The sequence below is a fragment of the Crinia signifera genome, chromosome 1 (genome assembly GCF_055691185.1).
Source record: "Crinia signifera chromosome 1, ASM5569118v1, whole genome shotgun sequence".
Lineage (NCBI taxonomy): Eukaryota > Metazoa > Chordata > Amphibia > Anura > Myobatrachidae > Crinia > Crinia signifera.
The window spans coordinates 464797296-464810017 of record NC_139217.1 but is presented as its reverse complement, the minus strand read 5'-3'; the positions used below and the strand labels follow the sequence as shown (position 1 = coordinate 464810017).

Genomic DNA, 12722 nt, shown 5'->3' with positions numbered 1-12722 from the left:
CTTTGGGGCACTACCAGAAAACTTTGGGTTACCAACCGCAAATAGCCGCAGGGTGTCAATCACCCTGTGAGCAGCCAGGGAAGGCGAGCCTTCGCTGGCTGTCTTCCTACATACAGCGTACCATGCGCATGCTCAATCGTCCAATAATCACTTGTGCTGCAAATTCGCAGCAGGTCTGAACCCGGCTCCGTGACCTGTAAACCAGAACGGCCCCATGGAAAGCATTAGCACTATGTCCAGAGGAGCACACAAGCCGTGTAACTATTGACACTGCGTACGAATGAAGTCAGCAACGCCGCTGTGAGCAATAAGAGGACGGAGTCTGCAATAAAGTTTTCATGGAACATTTTACTCTCCAATTGAGAAATTTCTGTACATTAAAAGCACAAGTGCTTCAATAAGTTTACTGGAAATGGAACCAGGTACACACGGGAACAGCGACATCCACAGACTGGCCTCACAAGCTGGTGGTGGTTTATTCAAAGGTAGACAGGAAATTTATTACAATTTCTTTCAGCTTTGCGTCGGTCTGCTCGGAGATCTTCCCTTCAGTTCTGAGAAAGGGAGACAGACATTTACAGATCAGAATACAGAGGATACTACTTCAGGCTTCATCTCCTGTACACAGGAAAGCATTAGAAGGTAGATTAGTCTAAAGCAGGCAGTTCTGCATTATATAACTCAATAACGTGCTGTGGCATGGATACTGAGAGTGGGGCAGACCAAGCAGTGGGAGTGGTCCCAGCCCTGACACTCCCCCCAGGGACTAAAGGAAAGCCATTAACGATGATCAGTTTGAGTGCTCACCTATAGTAAAGATGGATCTCTAGTCAAGAACCTAGGGCAACACTGATCAGTTCAATAACCCATGATTTCAACATTAAATATACATTTATGGTTCCATGCATAAATCATGCAAGGACAGACTTTATACATACGGTCTACTTTCCTCATTAAGATTTTAACATAACAAAGATCATGGACAAAACATGCACAGCAATAATAAAGGTGCACAACTCACATCCAACTCAACATTATCAGCTGCAGATAATCCAGGTTTGGTATCCCAAATATTCTTGGTACCGGAAGTGTATTTCCAGATTTAGGAATATGTACATTCCATAATGGAGTTATCTTGGGAAGGTAACACAAGTAGGGATGGCCACCGACGATTAGAAATCAATGGTTTATGGCCGATGTCGAATAGTTTTGCCATCGAAGGGGGCGAACCATCCACCATCGATGTCAAGCTTAAAACGAATAGTTTAGTTTTTGCTTTTTTCCCCTAAAGTGCAGGGACACGGAGGATAGCTCCACCCGACACCTGCAAAGCCCCGCCCCTGCATTTTGATTGGCCCACAGGTCACTCCAAAAATAGATGACCATCAATTTGCAAAAACATTGATGGTCATCCATTGACTAGTTACAATATCGATGGCCAGTTACACTTTTGCCATCCCTAAACCCATGTCTACACCCAATTTACTAAAGTTTCATACACATTCTGAAGGTCAGTTGACAAAATAAATCGTGAAGTAAAGTGTCAGTACTCATTAACATAACCTGGGAGTAACTTATACAATAGCTATTTTTTGTATTTAATGACGTTGGAGTAAACTGCGCCATTATATATATAAAAAAAAAAAAAAAATCACCCGCTGCAAGTTACAATAAAGTCTACTAGGGAACAATGAGTATTTCAGAATTTGAGAGCGAGACTTTAACCTGCAGGACCAGCCGCAGACTGGGCATGGACCCACATTTTCCTAGACAGAGGGGGCAATTTACCAGGATACGGTCCCTGGGTGAACAATGTTTACGTCAACACCTTGAAATAGTTGACATACCATAAGTCTGCATTGACAGAAGGTAGACACAAGCTTAAGGTCAACATGGGCACGGTAAACCTCCCAAGGTTTTTTGGTGTAGACGACTGGTTTAGACATTACTATCCAAGTGGGCATAGCGTGAGAACATAGCGAGCTACAGTTCGCTCAACCTGCAAGGGGACGTGGAACACTTATATGGTGTCCATGTCCGCATACACCCCCCCAAAACACTGACCACGTCGACCTTGTGGGTGTAGACTTTAAGCTTGTGCCAGTATTCTGTCATTGTTGACCATTTCAAGGTGTCGACCTAGGCATAACCAATATTACAAATCTTCCAGAGTGGAGAAGTTGCCTATAGCAACCAGCCAGAATTTAACAAGTTCATACTATAAAGGTGATGAATCACCGATTGAAGTTGCCCAAAGCAACCACTCTTTAGAACATTTCACCCTTAGGCACAGAGTTATACTAGAATTTGATACAATGGCAGAAGCTGGTTAGACGGGATACCCTACCTAATGGTGGCCAGCAGGTCCAGGTGTTGACTTTTAATGTGGGCCAGGAAAGTACTCTCGAATCGTGTGATCTTGCTTGGGTCCATCTTGTCCAGGTGACCTCTCACACCAGCGTAGATGACAGATACTTGTTCTTCAATGGCCATGGGAACTACAAGAGACAGTTATATCTTCAGTCACCACCAGGACTGCATCAGAGCAGCAATGGCACGGCACCATACGAGTATTGCTTACCATACTGTCCTTGCTTGAGCAGCTCGGTCAGGCGCACACCACGGTTCAACAGTTGTTGGGTGGTAGCATCCAAATCAGAGCCGAACTGGGCGAAAGCCGCTACTTCACGGTACTGGGCCAGCTCCAGCTTCATGGTACCAGCCACCTGTGTTGAACACATCAGTACTTAACGAACCTCAGCTGAAAACCTAACACGTTCTAATGGCTCCAAACCCAGTTGTCCAACGTTACCTGCTTCATGGCTCTTGTCTGAGCGGCCGAACCTACACGGGACACTGACAGACCGACATTGATGGCAGGTCGGATACCCTTGTAAAACAGCTCAGTCTCCAAGAAGATCTACAAAAGTGGTAACTATAAATACCTAGAACATACAAGAGCACAAAAAGCCTTCAGAAACTGCTCCAGTGGACACATACCTGCCCATCGGTGATGGAGATCACATTTGTTGGGATGTAGGCGGACACATCTCCGGCTTGTGTTTCAATGACGGGTAGAGCAGTCAAGGAGCCTCCTCCAAAGGTATCGTTCATCTTAGCGGCTCTCTCTAGCAGACGTGAATGGAGGTAGAACACATCGCCAGGGTAGGCCTCACGACCAGGTGGACGACGCAACAGCAGGGACATCTGACGGTAGGCTACAGCCTAGCAAGACAAGACAGTAATTACAGGAAAAAGCCTTCAACTGCTAGAAGTAACACCTACAAATTTTTGGTTTGGAATTGAAGGTTTACTGGAAAGAAAGACCTGGCTTCTGTACATCTAGGGGAGGCCTTGGCTCTATATTGTAAGATGTGGTCATGAATTTCAGTCAGATTAGTTGGCGGTACACAACGGTCAACCTCAGAAAGACTCACCTGCTTGGACAAGTCATCATAGATGATGAGGGCATGTTTTCCATTGTCTCTGAAATATTCTCCCATGGAGCAGCCAGAGTATGGAGCCAGGTACTGGAGAGGAGCAGCATCAGAAGCTGTGGCAGACACCACAATTGTGTATTTCATGGCATCTGTCCAAAAAGAAAAAAACACAACCAGTGTTAAATATTAAGAAACCAGTAATGATCTGACCTAAAGATTAGTCATACAGATAGAGTATCTTGTAGAAACAGATTGAAACTTGTACACAAAAGTAGACTTGGGACCAAACCAGGACAGCAATTACAGACACACAGGGTACAAGTAGGGCAAACCATTGTACAGACCTGCATCAGTCAGCCTCTTCACCAGCTGGGCCACGGTGGACCTCTTCTGTCCGATGGCCACATAAATACAGTACAGTTTCTTCTTCTCTTCTGTTCCATCATTGAATCTCTTCTGGTTGATAATTGTATCAATTGCAATGGCGGTTTTTCTACAGAAGTAGAATTTGTTATAGTTAGAATTTAATGAGGTGACTCACAGGGGTCCTGTCTATGTAATGTGAAGGAAACACATGCATGTTCCTGATTAGGACATTTACCCAGGCAAAGCATGGTTACATGGATGGTAAGTGAGCCTTTTCCAGGTTCCAAACTCCTGTTTCCTTAGATTGCCAGCAGTATCCTCTTACATCCATGATTATTCTCAGTCTACGTTAATTAGAGTTTGTTCCCATTTGTACAGTGCTATGCTGATCTTAAGAGGCTATAAATGCACAGCTCAACCTCCGTAAATATGTACATCAACCAGGCTAGCCAGTGCTGGGCGGTCACTATGAATTAGAACTATCAGGTAAAGCAGCAAGTCCGTGGCCAGAAGCATGGTTGTTTTGGAGCCACACGCTGTGATCTCAGTTGCAGGATACCCCTGAACAGTAAGTCGTCTCAATCATTATGCCATATCAGCCTGAGGAAGAATCTTACCCAGTCTGCCTGTCACCGATGATCAGCTCACGCTGGCCACGCCCAATGGGCACCAGACTGTCAACAGCCTTGATGCCAGACTGCATGGGTTCCCGCACAGAGATTCGGGGGATGATACCTGGGGCCTTCAGGCCAACTCTTCTGCGGATTTTGGATCCAAGTGGTCCCTTTTAATAAAGAAAATGAAAATCAGGATCTTTACACAAGTTCAACTGCCATTAAACAACACTATGATAAACTTCTACTCTAACACCATAAAAGGGATTTAAAGTACATGATCTACACCAGTCCTATGGAATATGAGCACAGCCAGCTGACTGCAGAGAAGCATTGCACTTACAGAGGTGCTATCTGCGCAACCTTATGGATTAAGTTAGGGTGTGTACTGGACTTCTACAGTCCACTTGCGCCACACTATAATAAAGGCTAAAAATCAATAAGCTACATGTGAATATTCTCACAAGACCGCTGCTTCCAAAGCAAGAAGCTGACAAGATACAAACATTAACTATGCTAGCCAGCGTTTAGAAGATCCTGAGATAAGTCGACAGGTTGGCGGCAGAACATCAACTTTTTCAAACGTTGAAGCATGACAGTCAAAAGATGAAACTCATGTCTAACATCTGGTAAAGTAAAGTGCACCACGGCACCTGTGAGGGAAGCATTCCTTCTACAACCAGGGCAGGGTGCTGTGGTACAGGGCCAGCATGGTCTGGAAGGATGACATTTCTGTAGGGGGCAGGACGGTACTCTTTGAAGGCGCTCGGCTTCCCCTAGAGCACCGGTGGGGAGTGGACGGGCAGGCTGTTCTAGCAGGGCACTAGAGTGCCAAATAGGGCTACACTAATTTTGGTGCTACATGCTCAGGTCGGCAACGCAAAAAACTCATGATGACCTTACGTCCATTTCAACCTAAACACTGTCTACCCTATAAACCACACGGTACAAACTATATTATTTGTTTTGAACCTTAGGAAATCAATGGGAGATAATTCAATACCTGATCAGAACAAATTAGCTTATTGAACAAAATGATCCTTTTAAAGAGTAAGGAATTATTTTATGCAAACATTGTGCTAGTGAGCCCTCGATCCCAGGGGACCGGCTACCCTTTACATAGCCTAAACTGATGTGTTCAGGAATCTACAAAGGTTGCACTCACCTTGCCATCAATAGCGTTACCCAGGGCATCCACAACACGGCCGAGAAGCTCTTCACCAACAGGCACATCCACAATGGCACCAGTTCGTTTCACGATGTCACCCTCCTTAATGAGTTTATCATTACCGAACACCACAACACCAACGTTGTCGGGTTCCAAGTTCAAGGACATACCCTGGTATTATGGAAATAAGATTGTGTTACATTCTCTCCCCCACACCAGCTGCAATGCTACACAGCGCCACAAAATGTACATATGCATAAACTACCCTATAAATCCCCCTTTAATGATGTGACACCGCCTTCAATAGCAAAGCAGGACTTCTATGCAATACGGCTAGAGAAGTCAAGTCCATCATTACTAGGTCACACAGGCTTGTACTCCCCTGACTACGCACCCCTCTCGCTGTGACAGCTGGAGGAACTGAACGTTACCTTGACACCACAATAGCAAACATCTGATTAAACTGAACACTGCCATATTAAGGGGACTTCTGCCAAAGCCAGGGCTGGGCAATTGCGGCACTCCAGATGTTGATGAACTACACATCGCAGGATGCTTTGCATTAGTTTTGCTATGTGACCATGCTGAAACTGATGCAAGGCATGCTGGGATGTGTAGTTCATCAACATCTGGAGGGTCGCAATTGCCCAGCCCTGGCCAAAGCTCATGTATGTGTCCAGTAGCTTACACTACACAGCTTGTGGTCACCACACCTGCTGTAGATTTAAAGGGGCCGGCATTGAGTATCTTAACAAAGGCTGCCTCAGGAGCCAGGCGATTAGTCTCCCATCTGCAAATAAGTATTCGGAAAACTTTGCTACTAGTATCTACCGGCACCGTACCTTCAGCCCGGAAGAGAATTCCACCATCTCCTCTGCTTGGACATTCCTGAGACCGTACACACGGGCGATACCATCCCCAATGGAGAGCACGCGGCCTGTTTCCTGTAAGTCAGCACTGAGATCAGCACCAAGGATTCGCTCCTCAAGGATGGACGACACCTCTGCTGTGCCTGTAATAAGTCACGTGACAGCCATTCAAGAACAGAGTCAACAGATGTTGAGAGAAATTAGACAACTAATATATAATATCCCCATTGCAACATTTCTAGCCTGATGCCGATTTGTAGTTTGCAGTGTGAGCAGATCACTGTACAGATTGCGCAGTGGGAGATGCATGTTGTGAGTGAGCGGTCAGATCCCATGCAGCACCATTAGTCTGTCTTTTCACCAAAATACAAATCTTGTATACTCTATGTGCAACCACATCCGTACATCAAGTGCTACCTTACCGTATTCTAGGAATAGTCACTGACACTAACATTTCATATGCAAACAGTCATTCATACACAGAATATAAGCATTCTGCATATTTGAATTGCCAAAAGCTGCTTGTGCATCCTAGTCGCATCATTTTTGTGAATAAGTTGCATTTTAATGAATAAATTTGCATGAACAAATGTTCAACACTACCACATTCTAGTCATGGTGTGACTAGAAAGGCCGCTTAAGGAAAGCTAGTTGTAAGTTGACACATCTGTATATAGTTTGTGCACATCACAGCAGAGCACCAGCAGGTACTCTACATATTGTATTATACACCTGGCATCTATGCTCAGTGACAACGCTGCATAGTCTGCAGATGCAATTGCTACAGTTAAGGCCCAGTTACGCCAGTTCAGTTGCAAGTGTAGAGGCGCATTGACCGCACAAGTCTGCATTGCCCGTAGTTTCATACAACGCAAAAGGTATGCAAGATACGTGCCACAGTCAGTCTTCTGTACAACTCCAAATCTTTCACCAACATTAGAAGCACGTGCCTATGACAGAGCTGGGATAAATATGTACAAACCTTTATTCTAAAACATGCCAAAAATCAAATAATCTCTGTTCCAAACCACCTTGGGGTGTTCTGAATGCAATAAGACTCTTGCAGAGTGAGTAGCTACAGTCAAGCCTAAACGCATATCCCAGAAGGGGTGGCTGGAGAGAAGCAATAACTTTACACTGACCAAGTATAGCCATATAACAATAATTCAGCTGAAACTTGGTGGACAGAAGAGATGATCGATAAATAGCAGATTAAGCACTTCAGATTGAAGGTTAATACTTTTATATTGCCAAAGTCATTGGAATGTCACAGCCTAGGAGTCGTCCTTGACACTGCAGAGTAGTCTGATACTGACATTCGCTGTCACTAACAGCAACAAGTACAAACAGGTCACCGAGACACTCACCGGTTTTCTGGAGCCAGGTCCCAGATGCATGGATATTCCTGGTAGCAACAAAAGCTGCACCGAGGGCTTTCTTGGAGACCTACACAGGAGGAGAAAGATAGGACTATTCACGTCTATCCAGTTACTGGAGGCCATGCTACAGGTGGAATTACAGTGAAGGACAAGAGCAAGGAGAGGCCTGAAGGGCAGAGACTACTGCAAGGAGGTTTGTAAGGAAGGATGGGACAATCTGCAGCATTTCAGACACACTGTACGTGGACAGGCCTCAGCCTTTTATTCTCAATGCAGAAAATATATATATATATATATATATTCAAATATCCACATAGGCAAAGCAGAGAGCCTGTATACAGTATCCAATACCCAAAGACAATGATTAACTTGTATAAAGTACCCAATATGCACCCTGTGTATAGTACCCATTACCCACACAGGCAATGCAGACAGCCTGTGTATAGTACCCACATGGGCAATGTGGGTACTATACACAGGCTGTCTATGCGACTAGGAGTCTGTATATCAGTGGTGTCAAACTCATGGCCCTCTAGCTGCTGTGGAACTACATGTCACAGCGTGCCCTGCCACAGTTAGCGATCCATTATATAAAATCTGTAGTAGGGCATGATGGGACATGTAGTTCCACAACAGCTGGAGGGCCATGAGTTTGACAGCACTGTTGTATATTAGTACCCAACGCCCACAATATCGGCCGAGAGCCTGTATACAGTACCCAATACCATCACAGGCAATGCATACAATACTAAACATCCACATAGGCTATGCAGAGAGCAGTAATAGAATATGCTAGCACTATAAGTAAATGTAGTCTGTATTTAGTACAATATATATATCACAGAAGATGAAACCTGTATACAGCACACTACATACCCACAGCCAATGCAGGGAGCCTGTATACAGCACAGTAACTACAAACATAACCCTGGCTGATCCATCAAATGTAATTATATATATATATATATATATATACACACACACACACACACACGGCTGTCAGCATGAGATGACAGCGGCCACATGGGCCGCCAGGTCACTAGCATTACTCCCCCAGCCATGATCCAGGCCGGCGGTGACAGGGACACCCGGGGCCCGCAGTGACCTTCACCGGAAGCAGCCCGCGGCCTAGACTAGACGGGATCCCCAGCCTCGCCTGCCCCGACAGCCCGCCCTCCCCTCATGTCCCGGCGCGCAGTGGTTCCCGTGGCCGTGGCGCAAAAGGCAGACCAGGCCGCAGAGGAGAATGACTGGTCACTGCAGAGCCGAGGGCAGGGCCCGTGAGGGTGAGCTGGAGACCAGGGACGTACCAGGCCGGCCTGCTTGGGCAGGGAGCGGGCGAGGGTGGCGGCTACGCGGACTGACAGCATGGTTCCTCCGGCGGTGTGTACGGTGCTACTGAGCGAGGTCTCCGGTGTCCGCCTCTCCGCGCCGCAGACTGAGAAAATGGCCGACCGGCACAGCGCTAGTCAAGGGAAGGTCACGCCCGCCCACCGCCCGGCTCCGCCCCCGGCTGCGGCGCCTTCTTTACACCCAACTTTATTGTTCCCACACACAAGGTGACAGGGGCATTCCTTCCTTGTACTGCTGTCATGGCGCCACTGACAGACACGTGTGCCCCACTGGGGTCACCTCCGGCTCCTAGATCCCACACCATGTCCTTAGGCTCCCATTACAAAACTGCCTCCCACTGATGCCCCTAGTGCCAAAATATGCCATTAACATTCCCCCACACCCCATCTTAAGGTGCAAACCCACTAGACCAGGGGTTCTCAAACTATTTTGCTCTGGGACCCCATCTGAGAATTTTTTTTTTTACGTGACTCCAGCAAGTTACTGCCGAACAATGGGGGTTATTTTGGTTCACTCTTTCTGACAAGTTCCTTCTTAGATGGACAAAACCATGTGCACTGCAGGTGGGGCAGATGTAACTTGTGCAGAGAGTTAGATTTGGGTGTGGTTTTACTTCAAAGTGAGATCTATATTGCAGTGTAAAATTAAAGCAGTCAGTATTTTCCCTGCACAGAAACAAAATAACTCACCCAAATCGAATTCTCTCTGCACAGTTTACATCTGCCCCCCTGCAGTGCACATGGTTTTGTCCATCTAAGAAGGAATTTGACAGAAAGAGTGAATCAGAATAAGGCCCAATATCCCTATATATTTATAAAGGCCCATACACACTGGGCGACTTTGAGCTGAAAGTCGCTCAAAACAGCAGGTGTGTATGCCCAGCGATAAGCGGTGAGCACTGCTGCGCGCTCCCGCAACATCGCCGGGACAGCTGCTCATCTGCTGGTTATACCAGCAGATGAACGGCTTTCAGGACGGCTTTACATAGCGCTTTTTTCCCCCTCCGTCGGCGCCAGGCAGGCGGAAAGCCGCTCAGTGTGTATGTACTGAGCGGCTTTCCCCGCAGCAATGAACGCTATTATCGCTGTACATACACGCTGGGCATAGTCGCCCAGTGTATATGAACCTTAAGTCTCACGCTGGACTTACAGAAGAGGGCTTGTTACATTACTTACTGAACTACCTTGTATATTTGTATGGCATCAAATTCATAAGGAAAATGATGAGCAAGGGGGTGGAGGGCAGTGGTGCAAGTGTAATAAATCGTATTGTAGTGCCATAACAAATGACCCTGAAAACGCTCACTGGACATGTGCGGGCTGACAAGACTGGGGAGAAGCGTTGCTGAGAGTACGGTGGGACTGTGAGGGGGCTACACTGTCAGAGAGTCGGCACAGGCGCCCGGCTGCTGCAGGGGGAGGTGTTGTGAGGGCTCCCCAGGGATCCGAGGGGCGCAAATTAGGATTACCACCTCATCCCTTTAATTCCGGACACATATTAATTACACAGGTTTTGTGGCTGGCTGACTTCAAGACTCCATTTCAGTTAGTTTTAATCAGCCACAGAACCTGTGTAATTAATGTGTCTGGAATTAAAGGGATGAGGTGGTCACCCTAGCGCAAGTTGGGGGAGAACAACCTGAGGAATAGAGGGGACCCTGATCCTCGTTGTGTCCTGTGCACAGGAGGGAACATGCTGGTTGCAAACTTTCTGGTGGGGTTCATCTGTCATCTATGCTTTTTGCATATACGGTCCATGCTAAACCGGCTTCACCCCAAGCAAGGTAATGCTGCAAACAGCATTGGAGTAACACATTGTAACCACAGCTGGCGTGCCTGGGGAGGGCTAATAACAAAGTACTCATCCGTCGTCTTCTTTATATATCGTCTTTCTTGTACATTTGTATGACATAAAACTATAGAAGAAAGATGATGGGCATAAAGTTGGGTGTCCCTCCTGCCCAGCGTGCATACACAGCATCTATTCCCGGACACAGAGGGGCTGGGGACATGCCCCCACAGCACTAAAAACAGGGATAGTAGCCTCACTGGAGCATTGTGAGCATAGGCCATACCCCGTTGCCTTCGGTGTGTGCAGAGTCTCCGACTAACAAGTTGGGAGATATGACGCCATACTTGCCTACCCTCCCGGAAATAACGGGAGGCTTCTGAAACTTGGCTCCCCCTCCCGAAGGGTTACCACCACCCGCCCAGAATTACTCTGGACAGTCTGGTAATCATTTTTAATTAAAGAACAATTGTATTCTTCAATTGATATGTGCATCAAATAAATAATACCCCTTTTACACCAAAAATCCCAGATCCGACCCAGCATTTGGAAGAAGGATCCAAGCCGGGTCGGATCCGGGATTTACACTGTTTACACTGCGGTGACCACCCGCAGTGTAGACAGAGGCGACGCTTAGAGATAATATAATCTCCAAGAGCCGGAACTACGGTGATCCCCGCCGGATACACCGATCGGTGTGCTGGGGGCAGCCCAGCACCAAGGTAAGCTGCTAGGCTGCCCCCGTGCACCCCCTCAGCTGTCATCCGGGAGGTGAATGGATGCCGCACACAGGCATCCATTCACCTACTCCGCTGCCGCCACCGCTGCTGTCGGCAGAGTATAGCAGATAGCAGCGCAGGCTGTCTGTGCCCTCCCGTCCAACCTGCGGATGCTGCGGTCCGCAGGTTGCACTTCCCCCATTGATGTAAATGGGAGCAAGGTCGGATGACCCGGCGTACCCATTTACACCGCCCTCTACCCAAGTCCTAGCCGTGTTCTACCCAGGTCAGGACCTGGGTAGAAGTCCCGTGTAAAGGGACATGGGCGTGTCCCATTTACACTGCCGCTGACCCTGGTCTGACCCGCCGAAGACCCAGGGTTTTGCGGCGGTGTAAAAGGGGTATAAGAAAGAACGTTCCGGAGCCGATCGCAAAAGGAGAAAAGCAGAGCAATCCGCTGGTCACCCACAACAAGTAACACACTAAGGGGCTCATTCACATATGTTCATGTCAAAATTCTGCCCTGTCCCCGATGGTGGGGGGACTCTGCGAGTAGGAGTTAATGCACATGTGTAGACACCAGGGGCGGATTTAGGGAGGAGGGCGCCCCTAGGCACAACAATAATGTTTACTAAGTAGGACAGTTTATAGGGGCAGTATCTGCATGTCCTATCCATTTACACTCTATTTAAGATGGAATATAGTACAGTACAGTGGATATTTTGCAGTTATTGGTACATTTTGGGCTGACAGTACTATCACAGGCATCCAAGTGCCGCCCCCAAACATGTGCCGCCCCTAGGCCGGTGCCTCACGTGCCTAATGGGAAATTCGGCTCTGGTAGACACCCACAGCGAGGGCCTACAGTGAAAATTTCATTTCATTTCGCCGGGGAGCTCGCTGCCTGATTGACAGGCAGGGGGCGTTCCGGGGTGGACACCCGGCGTTTCATGGACATGCCTCATGATAGGTTGACAACTATTGGTCGACAGGGTCCAAAGGTCATCAGTCCAAAGGTCGACAGGG

At 47.3% G+C, this 12722-nt stretch overlaps 1 protein-coding gene across 1 annotated transcript; it reads right to left on the bottom strand.

The window, feature by feature from the left end:
* Nucleotides 1-328: 328 nt before the first annotated feature.
* ATP5F1A (ATP synthase F1 subunit alpha) lies at nucleotides 329-9318 on the bottom strand. Its single transcript, XM_083155339.1, has 12 exons — nucleotides 9147-9318; nucleotides 7825-7903; nucleotides 6431-6600; nucleotides 5586-5759; nucleotides 4424-4590; nucleotides 3785-3933; nucleotides 3438-3589; nucleotides 3001-3225; nucleotides 2813-2920; nucleotides 2582-2726; nucleotides 2348-2498; nucleotides 329-554 (listed from the first exon to the last, which is right to left on the bottom strand). Exons 1-12 carry the CDS (start codon nucleotides 9204-9206, stop codon nucleotides 476-478), a joined length of 1659 nt encoding a protein of 552 aa, XP_083011465.1. The 5' UTR covers nucleotides 9207-9318; the 3' UTR covers nucleotides 329-475.
* Between the last annotated feature and the right edge of the window lie 3404 nt (nucleotides 9319-12722).